Here is a 24506-nt window from a genome sequence, read left to right as displayed (position 1 = left end):
AGGAAGGAGAAAAAGAGGAAGACCAAGGAGGAGGTTTATGGATGTGGTGAGGGAAGACATGCAGGTAGTTGGTGTGAAAGAAGCAGATGTAGAGGACAGGGGGGTATGGAGACGGATGATCCGCTGTGGCGATCCCTAATGGGAGATGCCGAAAGAAGAAGAAGAAGACTCCTTATTGAGGGAACTCAATGTACAATCAATGCAATGAGTTTATTAACTATAAAACATGTCCAGTTATGCAAATTCAAATCCAAATTTGTTATATAACAACCTAATTTGACAACCTAAAGACCCTATTTCTGATCAGTAGCCAAAAAAACATTCTCGAACGGCCCTCAGCGAACAGTTAAAAGTAATACGGTGTAATTATGACATTATGAATGGTGATTAAAGGACACTATCTCTTTATCATGGCACCTGTTAGTGGGTGGGATATATTAGGCAGCAAGTTAATATTTTGTTTTTAAAGTTGATGTGGTAAAAAGCAGGACAAATGAGCATGCGTAAGGATTTGAACGAGTTTGCCAAGGGCCAAATTGTGATGGCTAGACGACTGGGTCTGAGCATCTCCAAAAACTGGAGCTTTTATCGGGTGTTTCTGGTAGTCCAAGGGAGGAACAGTGGTGAACCAGTGACCAGGTCATGTGCGGCTCACTGATGCATGTGGGGAGCGAAGGCCGGCGCATGTGGTCCGATCCAGCAGATGAGCTCCTGTAGCTCAAACTGCTGAAGAGGTTATGCTGTTAATGCTCGATGCATCAGGACTGTTTTGGCAACAATAAAGTATGTTGGGATGAAGGGATCATATTGTTATGCCTGATTGGTGTATATAATACAGTTATTTATGGGAGAGTCGTCCCCCCAAAAAACTGTAAAAGTTTCTTTCTACTGTTTATAAGTTAACAAATTATAACAAACAAAAAAAAACTCATACAGATTTGGAACAATATATGGGTGAGTAAATAATGTCATAATTTTCTTTTTAGTAGTTTTAATAGTGAAAATAGAAATAAGGGAGCAGATCCTACTTTCTTTTAATTACTATGGTGAACGGCAGACACTAGCGCCCTCTCCTGGTTGGAGAATTAACATTCTTATATGAAAGCAGACTTCTTTTTTGCAGCGATCAGTCCTGCGGGCTGTTTTTAAAGATCCTACGTGCTGCCATTTGCTCATCTTTGTGCAACACCAATAAATCAGAAAAAAGAAGTATTATACTGTATAGGCAAACTTCTTTTCTCAACTCCTTTCTAATACCTTGTTTCAGTAAAACTGCGCATGCGTACCCAGGTGAAGGTACCGTAGTAACGCGTGTCGTAATTATTATGGGATGTGGTAACTATAGTAGCGTGTACTCGGTCTGAGGGGACAGGAAACGGGTTTTCCTGAAAGGATGAGAAGAGAAGTATTTCTAATACCTAAATCAAATAATGATACAGTTAACATCTAAATGACTTTCCAATCGATTGGAAATACAGATTTCGACGTCTTTATGTCAAAATATCATCTTAAGAAAATCCCAATCCCAATGACTTTTCCTTCTAAACAGACAGGAGCAGTCAGTACAGGGTCTTCTACCAGCGACCTGCTGTACTTCAGGAGAAACATCACAAACAGCAAACAGTCCTGTTTTACATTTTCACCCGTCGAGGACAAGACTGAAGGAGTGAGATTTAATGTTATATCGTCGGAAAAACAGCAGCCGAACAGCCTCCGAAGTGAGTACTGTTCACCTGAGAGAGAGAGAGAGAGAGAGAGAGAGAGAGAGAGAGAGAGAGAGAGAGAGAGAAAGAGAGAGAGAGAGAGAGAGAGAGAGAGGAGTGGGGGAGAAATGGAGGGAGAGGTGGGCAGAGAAGGAGGGAGAGAGAAGGAGATAAAAGGAGAGAGAGGGGAGTGGGGCAGAGAAGGAGTGTGAGTGAGAGAGAGAGAGAGAGAGAAAGAGAGAGAGAGAGAGAGAGAGAGAGAGAGAGAGAGAGAGAGAGAGAGAGAGAGAGAGAGAGAAAAGGTGAGAGAGAGGAGTGGGAAAGAGAAGGAGAGAGAGAGAGAGAGAGAGAGAGAGAGAGAGAGAGAGAGAGAGAGAGAAGGAGATAAAAGGTGAGAGAGAGGAGTGGGGAAGAGAAGGAGAGAGAGAGAGAGAGAGAGAGAGAGAGAGAGAGAGGATAAAAGGTGAGAGAGTGGGGGCAGAGAAGGAGGGAGGGGGGAAGGAGGGAGAGAAAGAGAGAGAAGGAGAGGGAAGAGCTGAAAAGGTGAGAGAGAGGAGGGGTGGCTGGAGAGAGAAGAAGGAGAGCGAGAAGGGGCAGAAAGAGAGGAGAGAGAAATTAGAAGGAAAGAGAATGGAGAGAGGAAGAGAAGAGAGAAATTAAGAGGGAAAGAAAACGAGAGAAGGAGAGCTGGATGGAGAGGGGGAAGAGAGAGAGAAACAGTGGTACATGGTCCTCTTCTTCTGACGTAACCTGGTGTTTATTACAGTGTTATTACTGTAATATTATAAAGAGTTGCTCAGGGGTGCACAAACTTTAAGGCGAGTAACAGACGGGGGGGGTGAACTAATAATAATAATAATAATAATTCATCATGGCACCAGGTAGTAAATGGGATATATTAGGTAACAAGTGAACATTTTGTCCTCAGAGTTAAAGTGTTAGAAGCAGGAAAAATGTTAAAGCATAAAGATTTGAGTTTGACAAGAGACAAATTGTGACGTCTAGACGACTGGGTCAGAGCATCTCCAAAACTGCAGCTCTTGTGGGATGTTTCCGGTCTGCACTGGTCAGTATCTATCAGAAGAGGTCCAAGGAAGGAACAGTGGTGAACCGGCGGCTGAGGCTCATTGATGCACGTGGGGAGCGAAGTCTGATCCGTGTGGTGCAACAGACGAGCTCCTGTAGCTCAAACTGCTAAAGAAGTTCATGCTGTTAATGATCCATGGGTCTGGACTGTTTTGGCAGCAAAAGGGGACCAAAACAATATTAGTCAGGTGGTCATAATGTTACACCTGACCGATGGCCATTGTTTAGATAATATGTGAGTGAAGTGACTCAGTCCAGCACTTGAACAAAACACCACTCTGAGTTTCAAATAGTTGAAGGAGGCTATTACATATTAGACTCATGTCTCATGTCATGTTCTGATGTCCATTCTTGTTTCTTAGGAGACTGTGCACCCATTCTGACTTTGAGCTCAGAAAACCCTCAGGACTATAGTGTTGGACGACATTTCCTGTTTGATCGCAGATGGGGAGACAGGATTTACTCCAGCACTCATCAGCATTTAAAAGGTGTGTTGACTTCTTATAATGACTCGATTCTGATTGGCTGGAAGGTGTGCTCTCAAACCATTGGATATACAGGTAGTTCCAGTCAGTTAAATTACCATCTTAAAAGAAACGCTTTGCCTTATAAACCATTGTAACCATAGCAATAAACAATTACAGTTTAATGCAAAGTCAGACGGCACTCCCTCACTCGCGCCCTCTCTTTTTAATAACTATTTAATTATAGTTTGTTCCAATAATTGTGACCTTCGCACTACCCGTCTCCATGTTGTACATTGAAACTTGTGTCATGTATCTTGTACATTCAGTTCATTCCTTATTATTCACATACCTGTAGTTGACTGAGTTCTTAAATATCGATTATTCTATAAGTGACCAGCTTGTTTCTCTTTCAAAACAGATGAAGAACTGTTCATCAAACATGCAACTCTTTTACCTCCAGTTCCCAGTCAAAGGTGCAGCGTAAACAGGAAGTACTTGCCTTTCACAAAATCCTGCACTTTAGTGTGAGTATTTTAATAAATCATAATAATTTTAATAAAAAAACAGTTGTTACTTTTATCAGAGCTGAAGATGTTTAACGACTCTATTCGTGCACTTAGACGAATCTGTAGACGAGCAGAACGCAAATGGCGCAAGGACAGGCTGCAGGTGTCTTATGAAATTTTAAAGGACTCCCTATCTACATTTCAGAAAGCTATTAAGTATGCAAAATTTAAATTCCTGTCAGAGACTATTTTCAAAAATTATCATAGACCTAAAGTGTTATATTCAACTGTTGATGCTGTTTTAAATCCAGTTGTTGATGCTTTTCCAGATGTGTCTGATTTTTTATGTGAAAACTTTTTTTACTGAGAAAATAACCAAGTCCAGGCCACAACCATCACCTGCTTTGCATTATTTATCTGAAATTACTGGCTGCTCCTCTACTTGGAACAGGTTTTGTCCTATATCTCTTCAGATTTGTAAAGATATTATTGCTCATCTGAAACCTACCTTCTGCCCATATGATAGTATTCGTTCACATTTTGTTAAACAAGTTGCTGACACTATGGGCCCTGAACTCGTGTTTTTTATTAATATGTGTTTGAGTACTGGCACGGTCCCTGACTGCCTAAAACATGCTTCTGTAACTCCACTTTTGAAGAAACCAAATCTTAACGTGTCTGACCTTGCTAATTTTAGGCCAATTTCTAATCTCCCTTTCACTTCTAAAATTTTAGAAAAGGTTGTATTCACCCAACTAAATAATTTTCTTGAGTCTAACTCATTTTATGATTCATTTCAAATCAGGTTTTAGAAAATTGCACAGTACTGAATCTGCTCTACTGAAAGTTACCAATGACATTATGTTGGCTACAGATAACGGAAGCGCTGTAGCTCTGGTCCTTTTAGACCTCAGCTCTGCTTTTGACATGGTCGATCACTCTATTCTTCTCTCTCGACTGGAAAGTCTTTTAGGCTTTCAGGGTATCGTTTTGAAGTGGTTTCAGTCTTTTTTAACTAATAGGCTGTTTTCTGTCCGAATCGGCCAACATACCTCCTCTACTGCATGTCTTTCCTGTGGTGTTCCTCAGGGATCCATCCTGTCCCCAACACTGTTCTCCCTATACTTGCTGCCATTGGGTTCCATTTTTTCCAGACATGGAGTATCATTTCATTTATACGCTGACGACATCCAACTGTATCTCCCCTTTAAACACAGTGATCCAAGCTCCTTAGAGGTTCTGTTGTCTTGCTTTCATGAAGTGAAAACTTGGCTTTCCGATAATTTTTTATCCTTAAACGAAAACAAAATTGAAGTCTTACTGTTTAGTCCAAGTGATTTTTATGATTTTAGCAATTTAGACCTCGGCATCTTAAGCTCTTATGTTACTCCATATGCAAAAAATCTTGGGTTTCTGTTTGACTCAGGGCTCAAGTTTGATAAACAGATTAATGCTGTCGTCAAATCATGTTTTTTTCACCTACGACGTTTGTCAAAAGTCAAACCTGCTCTATCTTTTAAGAACTTTGAACTACTTATCCATGCTTTTATTACTTCACGTCTCGATTATTGTAATTCACTCTATTATGGAGCAAATCAATCTCTGATCGGACGTCTTCAAACAGTACAGAACGCTGCAGCCAGACTTTTAAGAGGAAAACTAAAGTTTGATCATATCAATCCGATTTTACTTCTTTGCATTGGCTACCTGTAAAATTGCGTATAGAATTTAAAATTCTAGTTTTTGTTTTTAAAGCACTACATGGTTTAGCGCCTATATACCTTTCTGAGATTTTATACCATCATAACCCCTCTAGAAACCTCAGATCAGGCACTCTCGGAATGCTCTTTATTCGTAGAACGAGGTTAAAGCATCGTGGAGACCGAGCTTTTGCAATAGTAGGCCCTAAACTTTGGAATAACCTTCCAGCATCGATCCGGTCGGCATCATCACTCTCTTCTTTCAAATCAAATCTTAAAACACATCTTCTAAGCTCTTAATCTATTCATTTATTGTTTTCTTTGTAATGTTTGTAATGTATACCTGTACCTGTTCATTCTAATTTGTACAGCACTTTGGTCAACCCTGGGTTGTTTTTAAATGTGCTTTTATAAATAAATGAATGAATGAAATGAAATGAATGAATGTTGAGATTTTCAATAGGAGTGACGACGATGGACAGGATTAGAAATGAGTTTATTAGAGGGACAGCGCATGTAGGAGGTTTTGTGGACAAGGTGAGGGAGGCGAGATTGAGATGGTTTGGACATGTGCAGAGGAGGGTCATGGGGTATAAATAAATAAATATAATATAAGATAAAGAAATTAATATAAAAATGGCAAAATGAAAACCTACAACACAACACGACGTCTTTTCTTTACTCAGACACATAAAAATAATGTATAAAAAAAACTCCACTGAAAATAATTTTTGAATCAGAATTCTTAAAGGAGCCACGTCCCATATTTAACATCTGTTACAATTAGATAGAATCTGTTACAATCTAATAAGCGAGCCAGTTGTGACAGTTAGCAAGAAAAACTTCCCTGATATGGAATGTGGAATTAATGATGGCTGCTTAAATGCAGAACATTTTTCACCTGGAAAGGTAGAGGAAAGGTAGTGTAATGAAAGTCAGGTAGTGATGTAGGTGAGGTGAGGAGACCTGGGGTGCAGTCAGCATTCCAATTCATCCCACACATGTTCAGTAGGGTTGTGGTCAGATCTCTAAAGCGGGCCATTCATGATCTTCCACTCCAACCCATTTAAAGCATGCCTTATTTATTGTATTGTTTTCTCAGAGCCGCTTAAGCGCTTATGATTAATCATGAAGTGTTCTAGATCTAGTGTGTTGCATCTAGTGCACTTGGTTCACGTCACATTACGGCACATTCATGACGTGCGTGATTACCAGCACCTTACCAGCTGAGACCCGATACCTTATCGGTGCATCCCATTAACGCCCTGTACTTTAATCTCAGCTCAGAAGACAGATGGAGACGCAACGCTGTAACGTCAGATCCGGTATCAATTACCACGTCACCTATCAGCCCACACGGCTTCTCCAGAAACAGTAAAGTAAAGTTGTGGCAAACAAACGTGAGTGGTTTGGCATTTCACGTGCCAGCCTGTGGGCGTGTGTGTGTGTGTGTGTGTGTGTGTGTGTGCAGGATTATAACGAGCAGACTGTGTAATCTCTCCACTCTCCATTCTCCATTTACCACCCCTGGTGAGTGCAAACATTTTTCACACAGTGTACACATAGCATACTTTTCAAACCCTTTTGAACTTGAAAGGATGCCATCTTTTAAATAGGTCACTAATAATTATGATGTTATCATTCGAATAATAATTAAGGTTGATCACTCTTTGTTTTAATAGATATGGGTGTATCCCTAATTTCCCTCTCCCTTTGTCTTCAGGAAATTCAGTATACAGACTACTATCTTCTTTTATTTTCCTAGTTTTTATAGTTTGATATTTTTTTATGAATATAAAAATAACTATAAAGGCTTATTGTGATATACAACAGATTTCCAAAAGTATTCAGACACCTGGCCATAGGTACGGTATTTGCTTTTTGAGCATCGCATTCCAGTTCCAGTTCGCTTTTTTTTTTTTCCCCTCAAATTTCCTTCTTCTCTAGATGTAGTATTCCTTATTGACGATCATCTCTAGTTTAAAGTGCGCCTATCGTACAGCTCTCTATTTTCCCTGTTTAGATGAGCCATATGCAGATCCAGTGTTGGGAGCTTCAACGTTGTTCATTCGGAGACTTCTGGAAATGTCCACCCTGCAGGAGAAAACCATGCGCCACGAAAGGATCATAGAATTCAAAAAGAACAGAAGGCACGAATCCTAGTCACCTCAAGAAAAAAGGATAAAAAACGATTCTCGGACAGTAACGTCTTTTTGGCGGGAGTGCGATCCTTAAGTTCGGCACGGTAGCTACAAAATGAGGGAAATAACAGGACTTAGAGCTCCATGAAGCCACCGTGTTGAATTCTGACTGTTATTTTCTAAAGAGGTTTAAATGAGACAAATATTGGTGCTTGAAGGACAAACAGGTAAATGGCTAAGCAGTACGTTTACCTGACAAGTGTGTGTACATGCCGAGGAGATTAGTTTAGGATCGGGAAATGATATGGAATAGGAATATTAAACAGGAATTATTCCATTCCTATTAAAACATTATTATTCAATTATTTACTCATCATACAAATAAAAAAAAAAGTATTACAGTTTGTCTATTGTTGCTAGAAAGTATGAAGGTAGTATAAACACCTTTCAAATAAATCATTGTATGTGGCGTGTGAGTGAGGGTGAGTGAGTGAGAGAGTGAAAGAGAGAAAGAGAGAGAGAGAGAGAGAGAGAGAGAGAGAGAGAGAGAGAGAGAGAGAGAGTATGTATTGTACCCAGCTGAACAGTATTGACTCTTTCAGTAATTAGCAGTAGGGTCTCATCCGAATGGAAATTGAATAGTTTGTGTGTGTGTGTGTGTGTGTGTGTGTGTGTGTGTGTGAACTCTTGAAATAACTTTTTTTTTATTAAAATTTATAAACATTCTACAATCATTTATTATATATATATTTTAAAATTATTTACATGAGGTCTAAAATTTGCCAAATGTGTCTAAAGATTTGATTCCACATAAATATTTTTGATTAACCAGAGACAGATTCAAGCAAAGAGATTCATATGTGTGTGTGTGTGTGTGTGTGTGTGTGTGTGTGTGTGTGTGTGTGTGTGTACAAACTCACCATCTTTTAAATCACCCATGATAAATCATTACCATTGCCATGTGAATCATGTGGTAAATAATTCAGATTGGATCACACTGTTTGCACGGTCTGAACAACGACTGGGTCCCTATTAATGAGCGTCTGTATCGATCAGCCTCTGTATCGATCAGTGTTTTAATCCATTGTATGTATTGACTGAAACACACTAGTCTCTGCAATCTCATCGCAAAGACACTGAGAGAAGTAAGTAGGAACTGAGTGTCTGAGACGGTTTATTTTTATTTGGAGTTTGAATAACGGCAAATCAGCAGCAGTATGGGTTCACTATTCCGCAGCGAGGAGATGTGTTTACTACAACTCTTCTTTCAAACTGAATCAGCTCTCAGCTGCGTTAATGAGCTCGGCCTGCTGGGACTCGTCGAGTTCAGAGATGTGAGTAAAGCTGTACGTGTGTGTGTGATTGTGCGTTTCTCTTTGGCCTGGATGCAACTTATTTTTAAACTCTTCACAAGCTTACTGCTTGTTATGACTGCACAGTTATTATTATTATTAATAAATCTTTATTAATATTAATATTATTATTATTATTACAGCTAAACCCAGGGATGACTTTGTCTCAGAGGAGATTTGTAAACGAGGTGAGGAAGTGTGAGGAAATCGAGAGAATCATCAGTAAGTCATTCTATTTGAACTTACCAATACTTCATGCGAGACATTAGCGTTATTTCTCTAATATTCTATTCTAACAATAATCTCGAATTTCCAGAATTCTTTGAAGCTGAAATATCACGATACAACATTCCCGTTATGACTGGATCATGCAGTGAGGAGACTCAGTGTAGTAGAGACACACTGAAGCTTGAGGTGAGGTCAAAGTTTTTTTTATTATGTTTTTTATGTATTTTCTAGGGGTGTAACGGAATATGTGTTTGTACTGAACTTTTTGGTTACAGGGATTTTGGCACATGTGTACCGACTGCAATCCTTTTTACGTGTGGAACATAGTCTGAGTTCCCTCACAAATTCAATTCAATTCTTTTTTAGCGCTTTTAATAATGAACATTGTCTTAAAGCAGCTTTAAACAGATAATGAGCATATTTTAAGTGGCGGACCGCAAGTTTAGTCTCCACACATTAGTATTATTAAACGTGAAAACATACATAATGCCAGGGGTTTAAAAAGAAAATAGTCTCACTGTGGCTACTCACTCCATGCTGGAAATACGATTTGTAGTGCTCGGAATCGCCACTTTCTGATCATCGCTAATGCTAGTGATATGGATTCTTTAGCAATTTATTTCCAGCTATAAGAACAGTTAAGTAGAACATATCTTTAGAAAATTAAATACAGCAGGGAAAATAAGTATTTGACACATCAGCATTTTTATCAGATTTCTTTGTATGAATTCAATATTTGGCTTGATGGCTACATCTGGTGGAAGTTTTGTGTCAATAGCCCACTTAGAAATCCCCTTACTGATATAAATGCTTATATACTTATATTCCCCGCTGTATTAAATGGAACACACACACACACACACACACACACACACACACACACACACACACACACACACACACACACACACACACACACACACACACTTATATACACAGCTGTAGTGAATAAACAGGGTCTAACAAATGTAAACTATTTAATTAAAATTCTCCATTTATTACATTTTTATTTAAACAATACTTACTTTAATAATATAATTAATTACTTCATTTAATAAATATAATAAAAATGTGTATTGTATACATTTTATTTATTAAGTTCTTTTATTTTATATATTTTGTTTTTATGAAATATTATCAAATAAAAAAAATAATTATTATGTAACCAAGCAGGCATTTTATTTAAAATAGTTTTTAAAATGAAAACTGTTGATGTTTACAAATGTTGATGATAATAAGAAACTGCATTCATAAAAAAATGACAAGCAGTTTTATGTTTTGCATTTCTTCCCCCTAACCGTACCGAAATCGAACCGTGACTTAAAAAAACGAAAAACGTCCCGAACCCGTGAATTCTGTTTATGGTCTTATCTTGTATACCGAGTGTGTGTATTGTCGTGTCATTTGTACAGGGTGAGGTGAAAGCACTGGAACAGGAGCTGAAGGAGATTAACTCTAATCATACAACACTGAAGAGGAACCTTACTGAGCTGCTAGAGATCAGTGCACTGCTCGACATCATTCACGACTTTTTCCAGGAGGTAAAAAAAAATTCAAAATGACACGATATTGATCATGTTTTATATTAATTCTGTGATTAAACCTTCAGGCTGAGATGCAGCTTTTCTGTACCGAGCTTCAGAACGATGGCCCGCAGCTCACCGAGCGCCGAAACAACGTTAGCACTGTTACAGCTCCCAAACTGGGGTAACACACACACACACACACACACACACACACACACACACACACACACACACACACACACACACATTCAAATGACGTCATTTGAATCAAACATTCAAACATGTCGAAAACATCTTCTCAGTAGAGTGGAGGTTATTATAACAGTAAATAGGGACTAAATGTGGAATGAGAATTATTATGATTATTATTACTTTACATTATTTGCCTGTTTCTTTGATCTGAATCCTCATTTCTCAGGTTCATCACTGGTGTGATTAAACACGATCGGTTTCCCACATTCGAGAAAGTCCTGTGGCGCCTTTTTCACGAGAATTTCCTGCTGCGCCGTGCAGAGATTCAACAGCTCCCAGAGGTCCGAAATGAAAACAGATGTACCACTGTATGTTCCTGTGTGTTTTGTAGTTTTTAAACTTTTTGGTACCATCTCATCTATGTGTGTATGAACATGCTTGTACTGTATGCATAATAGATTAAATGTGAGACTTTGAGACAGATTGCAATCGATAATCACACCTCAATCATGAGCTCATGCGATTATCATGATTTCATTCAATGTACAAAAATATACTGGTTTTGCACGAGTGTGAAGTGAAGACCTTTCAATAAAGCAGCACTGAGTGTAATAAAACGTTATTACAGTCCTATTAATTTTTAATATACACTGACCAGGCATTTTGACATTATAACATTATGACCGCCGAGTGAATAACACTGATTATCTCTTCAGCATGGCACCTGTTAGTGTGTGGGATATATTAAGCAGCAATTAAACATTTTGCCCTCAGAGTTGATGTGTTAGAAGCAGGAAAAATGAGCAAACATAAGGATTTGAACTTGAAAATGGCCAAATTGTGATGTCTAGACGACTGGGACAGAGCATTTCCAAAACTGCAGCTCTTGTGTGGTTCCTGGTCTGGAGTGGTCAGTAGTTATCAAAAGGGCTCCAAGAAAGGAACAGTGGTGAACCTGCGACAGGGTCATGGGCAACCAAGGCTCATTGATACATGTGAGGAGTGAAGGCTGGACCGCGTGTTACGATCCAACAGATGAGCTTCTGTAACTCAAATTGCTGTAGAAGGTAATGCTGTTGATGCTTCATGAGTCTGGACTGTTTTGGCAGCAAAAGGGGAACCAACACAATATTAGGCAGGTGGTCATAATGTTATGTCTGATGGATGGTTATAAAGTTATGCCTGGTCGGTGTATATAATCTTTACTAGACTGTTTCCTTATAAATTGTGTTCCTTATAAATTGTGTTATCATTTTTGCAGCTCCTGTGTATTACTGGTATTTGATCATGCAGCAACCATACTGGCTATATTTAATATATTTTCTTTTTGGCAGGACGGCATGGTAAAGAAAGACGCCTTTATCATCTGGGTGCAAGGAGAGCAGGTGCAGAGAAAAATCAGGAAAATATGCGAAGGGTGAGAGAAATTGCCTGTGCACTTATATTCCGTAATTCCAACTTTTTTTTAACTTTTTGTAATATTTGTAATGTCACATCAAAAACTAAAAATCTTTGACCTTTGGGGTACAGTTTACTGCTTATTACTGAGAACCTGGTTCGGATAATAAAAGGATAGAAGAGTTTTTATATGTGTATCATCTGTGTGTTAAAGGTTTAGTGTCACTTTGTACCCGTGCCCAGGAACTTTACACGATCACAAGGAAATGAAGCGTGACATACGGACGCGCGCTAAGGAACTGCAGATGGTAAAACTTTTCATAATACTTTTTTTAAATAAAGAGACATGAATTGCATTTAGCATCAGAAGGAGCTTCCTCTTCGGGGTAAGGGCGTAGTTTGCAGGAGTCAAATCTGGCGAGAAACCCATGTGTGATGTGACAGGGTGCTTACATGGTCAGAATAGCACCGGTCGCACAGCTCCTGATGTACAATGAATAATGTCGTTTGGCACACTGACTTATGAAGGTCGGTGCTCCTTGTGACTGTGCGTGCAGCCTTGTGATGTCATCTGTTGGCATGTTACAAAATCTCGGAACTTTTTGATACCGTCTCGTATATGTGTGTATATATGCTTGTACTTTATGCATAATAGACTAAATTTGAGACCTTGATACCTTTTTGAATGACAGATTCTTTCATTCAGCGTACAAAATGTCTCGCTTGTCTACAGGTCTTGCACGCGTGTGAAGAATTCTGCACTTCGGTTTTGATTAAAGCAGCAAGTCGAATTACAGACTGGTCCATCCAAGTGCACAAGATGAAGTCCATCTACCACACGCTCAACCTGTGCAGCATGGACATCACCCACAGACTCACCATTGCAGAGATTTGGTGTCCGGTATTAGATCTAGGCCACGTTCAGCACGCTCTGACTAAAGCTGCCGTGAGCAAAAAATCATCAGCATGTCACGGTTTGATTCACGTGGTGAGCATCGATGCAAAACTGTTTATCCTATGTATGTTTGTGTGTGCCTGCAGGAGAATGCCGGTTCCAGTGTCAGGCCTGTCCTAAATCGTATCCAGAGCCCTGAAACTCCGCCCACATTTAACCGGACGAACCGCTTCACCACAGGCTTCCAGCAGATAGTCGATACATATGGCGTGAACAGTTATCAGGAGATGAATCCAGGTCATACCAGCTGTTTTTCGTTCTAGTTAATGGATAAACTGCTACATTTTTTAAAAATCGGTTATTTTAGCAGCTCTGATCAGCAACTATATTATGGGTCATTAAAAAATTAATTAAGGTGCCTTTGGCTCCTTTGAGAAAAACAACAGGCACCCAATAATATTTTTAAGTGTCACACAAAAATGAACTTTAAAAAATGTTAAACACTTGTTTTCACTCATCCTGTCATGTGCACATCTTTCATCTTTTGACAGCATGGCCTGGGACCTGAAGGTGGAGTTGAATTTTGTTTTTAGCTATTTCAATTCTCTTTCGGCACGCAGTCCGTTTGCACGAGACACCGCGAGCGCTAACGGAGTTTTCTGCGGCGAGATTTTTTTTTATACTTAATGAATTGATATTAGAAGGTGTGTGGGAGGAAGAATTATTGCTGGTTGGTACGGGATCAAATACTTATTTCACTCGATCAAATACAAATTTTTTTCTATTTTGTGTCTGTTATATCTCTTTGTTTTTATATATATATATATTGTATATAAATATAATATATTTATATACAGTAAAGGAAAGAAGAAGAGAGTTCATCATTAGTTCATCAGCAAGCAGAACATTTTGAGACTAATAAACAATGTGCTTTTTATACTAATTCTTATACTTTTACTCAAGTGAAAGTTTAAAGGGAGCACTTTTACTTTTAGTAATATTTTACCCAGTGTGTCTCTTCTTTACATGGTTTGTGTACTTTAAGGACAGGAGACAGCTATCTGATAGCTAATGGTCCTGTATGACCACTTGGGGGACTCAGGGTTTGCTCTCTCTTGGTTTACTAAATATTAAGCTGTTCATTCATACTTAATCAGAAGATTGTGAAGGTTTCAACAATGTTTTTACTGTGAAATCTAAAGTGACGATCGGAGCAGTAAAACGCTACTGAGTAAAACTTTCTTTTTCATTCCATCTTAGCTCCTTATACCATAGTGACCTTCCCGTTTGTGTTTGCCGTGATGTTCGGAGACTGTGGTCATGGACTCATCCTGACTTTGGTTGCTGCCTGGATCATCGTGAACGAGCAGAAATTAAGCCAGCAGAAGAACGAGGTAGATCATTAATTGTGGGAAAATGACCATACATACCATTGTGAAAGTACCCTGTACATGTCATGTCCACTGGAAGGCACTAAAAGACATCATCAACCCTTAATCAAAGCTTGACCAGAGATGTTGACCAGGATGAGCCCAAGACCTTCAGAGCTGAATTGTATAAGTATTGAAAGCAGTTCTGTGAAATGCAATATTGCCTTGCAAGTCCAATTAAATGTTTCCCACTGTAATGCTTTCCAGCTTAGAAATATACTCAGCTGCTCAGCTTTGTCCGTCGATATGGTCATTTAACAGTAAACAACTCGCACAACGACATTTAAGGTCCTATGAAGTAATGTTTTAATGATTTCCAGAGTTTCTCCCTCCAGATTGTATCCACACTGGTGGGCGGACGCTACATCATCCTGCTGATGGGCTTTTTCTCCATTTACACTGGTCTCATTTATAATGACTGTTTCTCCAAATCTTTCAACATCGTCGGCTCGACGTGGAGCGTCAAAGCCATGTTCTGGCCCAGTGGACCCTGGAGGTGAGACACTGAGATTCTGGGAGGACAGGCTCAGTTTCAAAGCTGCATTTTAACATGAAGTAGTTTGAGAAACAGTTTCCTTACTAGCTAACTAGTTATCTGTGAATCTTTAGTAAATAATAAATGATAAATAATGTGTAAACATATATATATATATTTATATATTTATATATATATATATATTTATCTGAGCATTAAATCAATATTATTCTGTATATATAAGCAGAAATTACTCTGAATTACACACAGCCACACCATTCATGTCATGATCACAATGTATTTTTGTCTTAATGTTTTTTTTGTTTTGATCCCTCAGCAACCAAACCCTGCACACTTCTGATCATCTCCACTTGAACCCTGCGGTACCAGGAGTTTACTCTGGAACGCCGTACATGCTTGGCATCGATCCAGTCAGTGCATACAAGTGTCAAACACATTGCACATCCTGTCATTTTGATATGCCATCACATTCTTATTGTGTCATTTGGCTACGCAATGTAGAATCTTAGCCTAGTTTATAAACACATTTTTGGTGACTTCTTGTTTTGTTAATTATGTGATGTAATATTGAATTATATGACTTAAATCTATATACTTTAGAATTATATGCAGATATAAATGTAAAAGAAGTGATTGAATACCTATCCAGCTCTGTTGCTCTGGCTCTGATGTAACCGAATGGCATCAGAAGTCCCATAATAAGTTGAATGGATTCCTATTGTGTGCAGTATAATGTGATGTCAGTATAAATGCCCCTGGACATAGATTACTAAACAGCATCATGAGAAGGTGCAACTAAAATGTCTTTGTCTTAATGGAGCTCCCTTTGTGCACAGAAGCAATGCCATGCTGAGACATATTTGTGCCTCTTAGTTCAGTGCTAAAGCATAAAAAGAGGTTCTAGTTTTTTGAGTGGTCAGGTGTCCACTAGAGGTCGACCAATTCATCGTTTTTGCAGACAAATTGGCAACGATACTTGATTGCTGGAACTATCTGCAAAAATCCATGTCGATAGTTTTTCCGGGTTGTGTATGTTTCTGGAGCTGCTGAGAAGGTCTGCTTGGATTGAAATTAATGAATTAATAAATTATTTTGTAATAATGTTTAGTACAGAATTTTACATCGTGTTTTTTTTTAATATTATCTAGTATCCTTTTTGAAAATATTGGTTAATTAATCAGTTATCGGGATCGTTCAAATTCATGGTTGAATTTTTAATCGGTTGACCTCTAGAGGCCACCCACGTTTGTCCATAAAGTGTATTTAGAATGCACTACATGTTGAATTCGACTGCACAGGATATTTCTTTGGTCACTGTGCATCAGCCCTGTTTTGAATTTAAAAAAAAAAATATATTACATTAACTTAGTGGCGGGCCGTCTATTTGGTACCTGGGCCTTCAGTGGGGACTTACCCGACTTAATCCACCTCTTAATACCACCACTATCATGTCGCAATTATAGAAATCATCAATACTATACAAAAACGCAGTATAACAACACGTGGCATTACAGAGAGAGAGGCATCTCACATATGGAGGGTTAATACCATTTTACTAAAGCAAGCTGCAAACCTCTACATTACAACCGCAACTGTGCACCAACATCATCTGGAGCAGTTCAGAAATAATATTTGTCTAATGACATAAAAAATAGTCATAAAAAAGACAAAAAGACATAAAAAAGTCTAACTCAGATGTATTAATGTGTGCAGTACGCTACACACATGTTTTGCCAGTCGACTTGGCTGTAACAGATTCCCTATCACCAACCAATCAGAGAACGGAAAAATGCTGATGCTATCTCCATGAGGCGAATATAAAATCTGATTGGTTAAAGAAACAGACTAATTGATAACATTCTCTGTGGTAAAAAGGCCAGCAGTACTGACTTTGAAGGCCCTGGGCTGATTGGATTGACATGGCAGCACATAGAGGCTGAAATATGCTTGGACATTCACATACATGTACGAAATGAAGAGAGTCAACTGTTGGGAATAAATTAATACAATTTCATGGAACAAATAATAGAATTTAGGTTGTAAATGAAGGTCAATTGCTGGCCCTGACCGCCTGCCACTGTATTAACTATATTATATTTTTATTTATAGGTGTGGAATATTGCATCGAACAAACTCTCCTTCCTAAACTCCTATAAGATGAAGATGGCAGTTATAATCGGAGTGTGTCACATGACCTTCGGCCTGACCCTCAGCGCGGTCAACTACATGTGCGTATTGTTTGCATGTGATTTCATCAAATTAGTTCAAATATTGGCCGCTGATCTTCCTCTAAAACCTCGACATGTCCGCTGTCATCCAGACATTTCCGAAAAGTCCGCAACGTGTTGCTGCGCTTCATACCGGAGCTCGTCTTCTTGCTGTCTCTGTTCGGTTACCTCATCTTCCTCATCCTGTTTAAGTGGCGCAGGGGCGTGCAGTGTGACCGCAGCATCCTCCTGATTTTCATCAACATGATGTTTTTCAACTATCAAGCTGACGAGAAATTCATCTACAGCGGACAGGTCTCACGTTATTTATTATAACGCCGCAGTAAATACTGTAGATTAACATGATGTATTTTTAGTGTCCTTTCTCACACAAACACCATAATAAAATACCAATCTGTGCTTTATTCCTACCCCCCCCCCCCCCCCCAGAAAGCTGTCCAGATCTTCTTGGTGGTCCAGGCTCTGCTCATGATCCCTATCATGCTGCTAATAAAACCATTGCTCATGTACAGAAGACAAGAAAAGATTTCAGACCAGGTGCGGTGTAACTATTCAAAATATATGAATATTCTTAGAAACACGTTTGAAATACAAGCCAGTGCATGTCTACAAACATAGACACGTGTGCACAGAGCACACACACCCTTTCATCATATGAGTCACATCACATGCGTACATTCACTAATTAATTTTAATCACATTACACCCAGTCGCCTTTTTGAGGCGCTGAAAGAGCTTTTTCTCTGCAACACGAGCTCTTCGCCGCATCTGTTTCTTTTTTTGTTTGTTGATACGAACAGCAGGTAACACTATAGAGATGTGTGTTTCAACACTACAAGCTGATTAACTCTAGTAAAAGGACACTTAATCCTAATATGTGAATATGTAGAGATATTGGATCTTGAGTAAAAGAGAGATACACGAGATACACAGGTAAAATATTCAAAGTAAAAGTGCAAAGGAAGTGCAACTTCCTTTAAAATTTCACTTGAATAAAAGTACAAAAGTATTTCCCTTCAGATGTACTTAAGTATTCTAAGTCCTGTGATTTATTATATCGGCAATGTCTTTATTTCGTTTTTGTCACAAGACTTTTTTTCAACACAGAGAAAAAAGATTCTGTTACCGATCGACTAATAGAATGATATTAATGAGCCAAACACTGATTGATATCTATTAAAAAGACCATGAGCCCAAAACTTTCTTTTCAAGTACTTCGAAAAAAATCACGCAAATAAGGCCACGGGTGTTGTGGCGAATCAGGAATTTCTTCTAATATATACAGAAAGAGTGCGATATTTGACGTCAAAATGTGTTGAAGATAAAACTAAACATTCGCCACCAAATAGAAAAGAAAAGTACAGATACGCAAAAAAGCTACTTAAGTACAGTAACGAATTACATTTACTTCATTACTGTACACTGCTGACTAACACGGTATAAAATAATGAAGGAAAGCAAGCCATTTGTTCTTATTTGTTTTAGATCAAATAATTAAATCGGTTGTATTTAAGTTGGTCTTTGGGTGCCATTATTATTCTTATACAGTTAATTATGATGAGCTGTGAAGATGATAACAGGATTGCTCAACCACAATGAACATGATATGTATAGCAAAGCATTAACTAGCAAATTGTGTAGTAATAATATAAAACTATATGTACTATATACAGTACTGTATACAGTATTGCCTGTGTGAAAAAAAGGTACATTGTGTAATGCAGGCTGCTTGTATTCTGTTAAATTGGTGGTTTTATTTCATGCAATAGCAGATATTATGGTTTCTCAGGCAAGCCACGGTTCAAAATGGGCATGTCCCGGCTTGTGAAGTAAGAAGATGCGTTAGCCCAAGAACACACTGTATAAATGGTGAAACATTCTATCCAGATGAAAGTTGTATAACTCGTATATTATAACCTTTACAGTCATCTGATCTTATGCCAGAACAATTATAGGTGACGGTTTGGTGCAACAGCATTCCTCAAGATCATCATATCATCAGCAACAGGGATCCCTGTTTTCCAGGAATGTCCTCTGCTTAAAACATTACATTGAATACAGAAATCTTCCATGTCCATGTTTTTGGGAAAAAAACAACCTTATTTGATTCACACATTTTAAAGCAATTAAAAGTCAAAGTCTGCTGAAAAAGCGAAGCTGCTTAGAACAACCTATCTAACATCCCAACATACCAAAAAGACTTAAAAGCCGGCAATGAAATGTTAAGATTCTAAAAAAAATAACGATTATTTGCGAAAAAAATCTGGCTTTATAGAATAATTTTGCAGTTATATTTGACGCAATATTTCTCTACATAATTTACATCATATTACTACTTTCACATAAATGCACAAGATTCCGAGCTGTTTTTGTTTACGGAAGGCGTTTCCTGACAAACACCTAGCAGTGTTACTGAAGATAAAAGGCATTGTTTGTTTTTTTTTACCTGCAAGATTCTTGCCGTATTCTCATTACTTTATGGATTCTTCTACACGCATACATAGAAATAGTCCACACCCTGCACTTTGAACCCTCTAACACACCCTTTAACTGTCACATCATCATAATTCATAACTGCAAACCTGAGAGTTTACTTTACACTGAGATAATACACACCGGCATGCACAGGTTCACTCAAATGCAGTTTCTGATCAGTCATATGATCAGTGACGACACGGTTAGTGTCTAAAAGTTTTGTATTGCAGTCGAAGCAGAACCAAAATGCATGTATTTTTTTTTTTTGCATTTTCTTAAATTGACTTGACAGAAGTGGGCATAGATCCATCTTGAAGACTAAACCCATCAGACTGAAAAGTCTGAATTATGACTTATGCCTAGGAAAGCAGGATTTTAAGTCATATTTACATATGTAATATTTTTGCACGCTGTGATTTGTCTGGGGGTGCTATCGTGCTAACGATGGCAACCAGATTAGTAAACTCCTTCAAAAGAATTCTTGAAAAAATGCTGAAATTGTTTGAGTCAATGAGGAGTAGAAGGTCACGTCTATAAAGGCAGCAGAGCTCATTTTCTCATTTTATGAAAATAATTGCAATCATTCTTTTCTTTCACCATAATACTGTTTAACAACTCAACACTGGGTGAAAGATGAACACACTAATGCATAATCACTTGTATCTATTACCAGTGAAGTGAATAACACTCTTTATCATGGCACCTGTTAGTAGGTGCAATAAATAAGAAAACAAGTTAACATTTTGTCCTTAAAGTTGACGTGTTAGAAGCAGGAAAAATGGGTAAGGATTTGGATGAGTTTGACCAGAGCCCAATTGTGACGTCTAGACGTCTGGGTCAGAGCATCTCCAAAACTGCAGCTCATGTGGGATGTTCTGGTCTGCAGTGGTCAGTGTCTATCAAAAGTGCTCCAAGGAAGGAACAGCGGTGAACCGGCTACAGGGTCACGGGTGGTGACCCGAGGATTATTGATGCACGTGTGGAGCGAAGGCTGATCCGTGTGGTTCAATCCAACAGACAAGTTAATGCTGTTAATGCTCAGGACTGTTTTGGCAGCAAAAGGGGGACCAACACATTATTGGGCAGGTGCTCATAATGTTATGCCTGATCAGATATGCTGCATATATTATTCCTTTATTCAGTATTTACCTTTGTTAATATGTTTTTATTGCTTCTTTATTCTTTCTAGAGATTTTTGCTATATTTTAGCAAAAATCATTTTAATGTCCCCATCAAATGATAAGTTGGAATCTTTCACTAAAACTTAATTTTATTTTTTTTATTTTTGCAGGTCGGTCTTAGCGATGTGTTTGTGTACGAAGCGATCCACACCATAGAACACTGCCTCGGCTGCGTCTCCAATACGGCGTCTTATCTGCGGATGTGGGCTCTTAGCCTTGCCCACTCAGGTACTCACTCCCTCACCCACCCATTTACCCACTTACACAAACATACCTCAGAAGAAAACCAGATTTGTTCAAGAGCATTAATCGTGTGTGTAGAGTTATCGGAGGTTTTATGGCGGATGCTGATGCGCGTGGCTTTGCGCTCCGGGTCGTCGCCAACGCTCGCGCTGATCTTCTGCTGCTTTGTGTTGCTAAGTGTGTCAGTCCTGATAGTCATGGAGGGACTGTCTGCATTCCTGCACGCTTTACGTCTGCACTGGTGAGAGTGTATTATTAAATGATATGTTGTTATGTTTTAATAGTCACTCCGAAAAATGGGCAGTTCAAAGTTATTAACCTGCGTAATGGAAGCAAATCACAGTGAGTTAACTGTGACATCATGGTCATGGCCAGTGAGGAATTTATATAACATTTAAACATATAAACATATTTATATATCATTATATAACTTTAATAGTAATAGACCTATTCTGTTTAGTAGGGGTGTAACGATACGCAAAATTCAGGGTTTAGTATGTACCTCGGGATTTTAAGTCACGGTTCGGTTCCATTTCCATACGATTAGTGGAAGCTTGTGTTTTATTAACGCAGTTTATTATTTTTACCTCTTTGTGAATTTTACATTTTTAAAACAATTTTTGATTAAACGCTCGCATGGTTAAAAAGTTTCTAAAATAATATTTTGATTGAATTGAGTGATCGTTTAAATTGGCTCAAAATAAATACAGTAGATTGAATACAATTATAAGAAATGGAATGGAACATTTTGATGGGACATTTTCTAGACCCCGTAATACAGAGTGTGTGTGATTTTTACATTTAATATTGAACTTTCTAAAGATATGATCTACTTAGCTGCTTTACTTATTTAAGCAGACTTTAACAAATGTCTTTATTCTTTCCTTGCTTCATTCATTCTCTCCCTCGATATGTGGAATTGTCAGGATATTCTCCTTTTAGGAGAAATTCCTGAAGCTGTACGTAAAACGCTAAAGAATCCGTATCGCGAGACTGTTGTTAAAAAAACGATGGGAGTAAGTTTTACAGTGTGCTACAAATTGTATTTCTGGTACTGAGTGAGAAGCCACAGTGACACTGCGGTAACTCCAGTAACACAAAACGCAAGGCGGAGACTAAACACACTTGCGGCCCGCCACTTGATGCGTAATAAAAGGGATTTTAACTATGTTCCGCACATAAAAACGATGTGCACCGAACCAAAAACCCAGTACCGAGTACGTGTACCATTACCCCCCTATTGTTTCGTCATATTAAGTTTTTTAGTAGGAAATTCTCTGAAGACGTATCTGTGTGTTTGTGTGTCATTTATTTATTGATTTTTATTTTTTACAGGGTTGAGTTCCAGAACAAGTTCTATAACGGAGATGGAGTTAAATTTACACCGTTGTCCTTCAAGTCTAAGGAAACACAGCAGCGGTAAAGTATTCCATGTAGTCGTGTACACCAGTGGCGGGCCATGCATTTAAAACCTATTCCTTCAGTAATGTCCTGCCTGAATCAATCCATCTCTTAATACCATCATTATGACGCCACGGCTATAGAAACTATCAATATTATACAGAAACGCAAAATTATGGCATTACTAAAACAAGAAACCCAATCAACACATTTCAACAAGTCTCCTTTCACTGCAGCCACAGCTGCACCACCCGCATACATCATCTCTAGCAGCAGCATCGATATTCACCTCATAGAATGACCCATGTTTTTTTGTGCATTTTTTCCCCCTTCGTTGTGATTTTGCTGGGGATATAAAATGAAGGCAAATTGTTGATTTTTTTTGTGCAAATTCTACTGTTTTGAACTGTTTTGTCAGACTTAGAATTAGATATGAGCGAATCCAGATTCTTTAAGGTCAGGGGTCACCAACCTTTTTGAAACTGAGAGCTACTTCTATAATATTTTATAAAATATTATACATTTCTATTCTATAATATTTTATAAAAAAAAATAGAATAAATCAAATTAATGCAATAAACGTTTTTATTATATTGATTGAATTGAGTAATAAATTAAATTAGCACAAATTAAATCGATTAAATAAAATCAAATAAATGGAAAAAGTTACATTAAATAGTTTACATTTGTTAGACCCCATTTGAGTAAAACAGAAGTGTGTGTGTGTGTGTGTGTTTGTGTGTGTGTGTGTGTGTGTTTTACATTTAAATATTTATTTTCTTAAGATATGTTCTTCTTAACTGTTCCTATTTCAGCATGCATTAAAAAAATGTCTTCATTCCATACATCCTGCATTTAATTACTCTCTCGATATGCGGAATTGTCAGGATTTTCTCCTTTTAAAAGAAATTCTTGAAAGCTGCATTTAGGATTCAAGATTTTTAAGTTTTTTTAACTTTTTATTTCATTGCCAGTTGTATCCTGCATATAACTTTGTTCGTGGCAAATAATAAAAAAATCTTGAATCTTGAATCCATATCTCTAGCGCTATTGATTCTTTAGTGTTTTCCTGCATGCGCAAAACAAATGTTATTTCTGGTACGAAGTGAGTAGCCACAGTAAGACTGGACTAACTCTAGTTTCTTTGTTATACCCCTGGCATTGTTGTGTATATTTTGAAGTTTAAAAATAATCTTTAATATCTTTTTAAAGTCCGAGGCACAGACTAAACAAACTTGCGGTCCGCCACTTAATACGCTCCTGGGGAAACTCAGATTCTAACTATGCTCAAAAAAGGATTGCATCGAACCGGAAGACCTGTATTGTCAAATTTCAGTATACGTGTACCGTTACACACCTAATATATAGGGACACTTAACTTCTCCAGCCTTATGTGATTCACAAAGTTGGAGATACACAATAGTATAAGTGGCCAATTAGATAAAATTTCCAGAAGCACATTCCAGAATCTAGTGAAACATTTTCCCAAAAGATTGTAGATTATTATATGGGGACTAAATGTGGAATAAGATGTTAAAACAGCATACGAATCTTATGGTCAGGTGTCCACAAACTTTTGTCTATATAGTGTATCTTCTTCTTTCGGCTGCTCCTGTCACGGGTCATCACAGCGGATCGTCCATCTCCATACCACCCTGTCCTCACACTTGATACTCTTCTCCACCCTCTTCACCCTGCCTGCACTCTTTTCTTCACTTCTCTAACACACTCCATTACTTTGCACTGCTAACACAAGTTACAACTGCACCACTTCACTGCCCTCTCTCTCTCTAACTTCTACTGCTTTTTATTCCCCTTCTCTCCAGCACGTACCTCCACCTCTCGGCTCTTCGCAACC

General features: G+C 38.2%; 2 protein-coding genes across 9 annotated transcripts; both read left to right on the top strand.

The window, feature by feature from the left end:
* The first annotated feature begins 1333 nt into the window (after positions 1 to 1333).
* cUnh8orf89 (chromosome Un C8orf89 homolog) lies at positions 1334 to 8059 on the top strand. 4 transcript variants are annotated; one of them, XR_014531628.1, is made up of 6 exons: positions 1334 to 1718; positions 3152 to 3277; positions 3675 to 3780; positions 6750 to 6849; positions 6946 to 6992; positions 7486 to 7625. XR_014531628.1 is itself a non-coding variant. In XM_083530235.1 (6 exons), the coding sequence occupies exons 1-6, from the start codon at positions 1451 to 1453 to the stop codon at positions 7623 to 7625; spliced, it is 792 nt and encodes a 263-aa protein (XP_083386361.1). In that variant the 5' UTR covers positions 1334 to 1450; the 3' UTR covers positions 7626 to 7699. The 4 variants fall into 4 exon arrangements, 3 of the variants coding, with proteins under 3 accessions (XP_083386361.1, XP_083386362.1, XP_083386360.1); XM_083530235.1 differs by having other exon boundaries at positions 6745 to 6849; positions 7486 to 7699; XM_083530234.1 differs by having other exon boundaries at positions 1342 to 1718; positions 6745 to 6992; positions 7486 to 8059.
* On the top strand, positions 7698 to 23068 carry LOC310719987 (V-type proton ATPase 116 kDa subunit a 1). Of its 5 annotated transcripts, none has more exons than XM_083530230.1 (20): positions 7698 to 7830; positions 8841 to 8937; positions 9099 to 9177; positions 9272 to 9369; positions 10596 to 10724; positions 10793 to 10890; positions 11128 to 11242; positions 12236 to 12318; positions 12514 to 12607; positions 13033 to 13245; positions 13341 to 13491; positions 14455 to 14588; positions 14945 to 15120; positions 15437 to 15530; positions 17230 to 17348; positions 17441 to 17642; positions 17778 to 17885; positions 21115 to 21232; positions 21326 to 21488; positions 22583 to 23068. In XM_083530230.1, exons 2-20 carry the CDS (start codon positions 8848 to 8850, stop codon positions 22668 to 22670), a joined length of 2352 nt encoding a protein of 783 aa, XP_083386356.1. In that variant the 5' UTR covers positions 7698 to 7830; positions 8841 to 8847; the 3' UTR covers positions 22671 to 23068. The 5 variants fall into 5 exon arrangements, with proteins under 5 accessions (XP_083386356.1, XP_083386354.1, XP_083386355.1 ...); XM_083530228.1 differs by having other exon boundaries at positions 7752 to 7830; positions 8794 to 8937; XM_083530229.1 differs by lacking the exon at positions 7698 to 7830 and having other exon boundaries at positions 8694 to 8937; positions 14960 to 15120.
* Positions 23069 to 24506: the final 1438 nt, after the last annotated feature.

The sequence above is a fragment of the Silurus aristotelis genome (genome assembly GCF_946808225.1).
Source record: "Silurus aristotelis genome assembly, chromosome: 25".
NCBI lineage: Eukaryota > Metazoa > Chordata > Actinopteri > Siluriformes > Siluridae > Silurus > Silurus aristotelis.
The sequence above is the reverse complement of the archived record's forward strand: the minus strand, read 5'-3'. Positions and strand labels throughout refer to the sequence as shown.

Coding starts and splice junctions, on each gene's coding strand:
- cUnh8orf89 (XM_083530234.1), top strand. CDS start 1,451: ATGACTTTCCAATCGATTGGAAATACAGATTTCGACGTCTTTATGTCA. Junction 1,719..3,151: donor GCAGCCGAACAGCCTCCGAA/GTGAGTACTGTT, acceptor CTTGTTTCTTAG/GAGACTGTGCACCCATTCTG. Junction 6,993..7,485: donor TTCTCCATTTACCACCCCTG/GTGAGTGCAAAC, acceptor TTCCCTGTTTAG/ATGAGCCATATGCAGATCCA.
- LOC310719987 (XM_083530228.1), top strand. CDS start 8,821: ATGGGTTCACTATTCCGCAGCGAGGAGATGTGTTTACTACAACTCTTC. Junction 21,233..21,325: donor TCTTAGCCTTGCCCACTCAG/GTACTCACTCCC, acceptor TCGTGTGTGTAG/AGTTATCGGAGGTTTTATGG. Junction 21,489..22,582: donor CACGCTTTACGTCTGCACTG/GTGAGAGTGTAT, acceptor TATTTTTTACAG/GGTTGAGTTCCAGAACAAGT.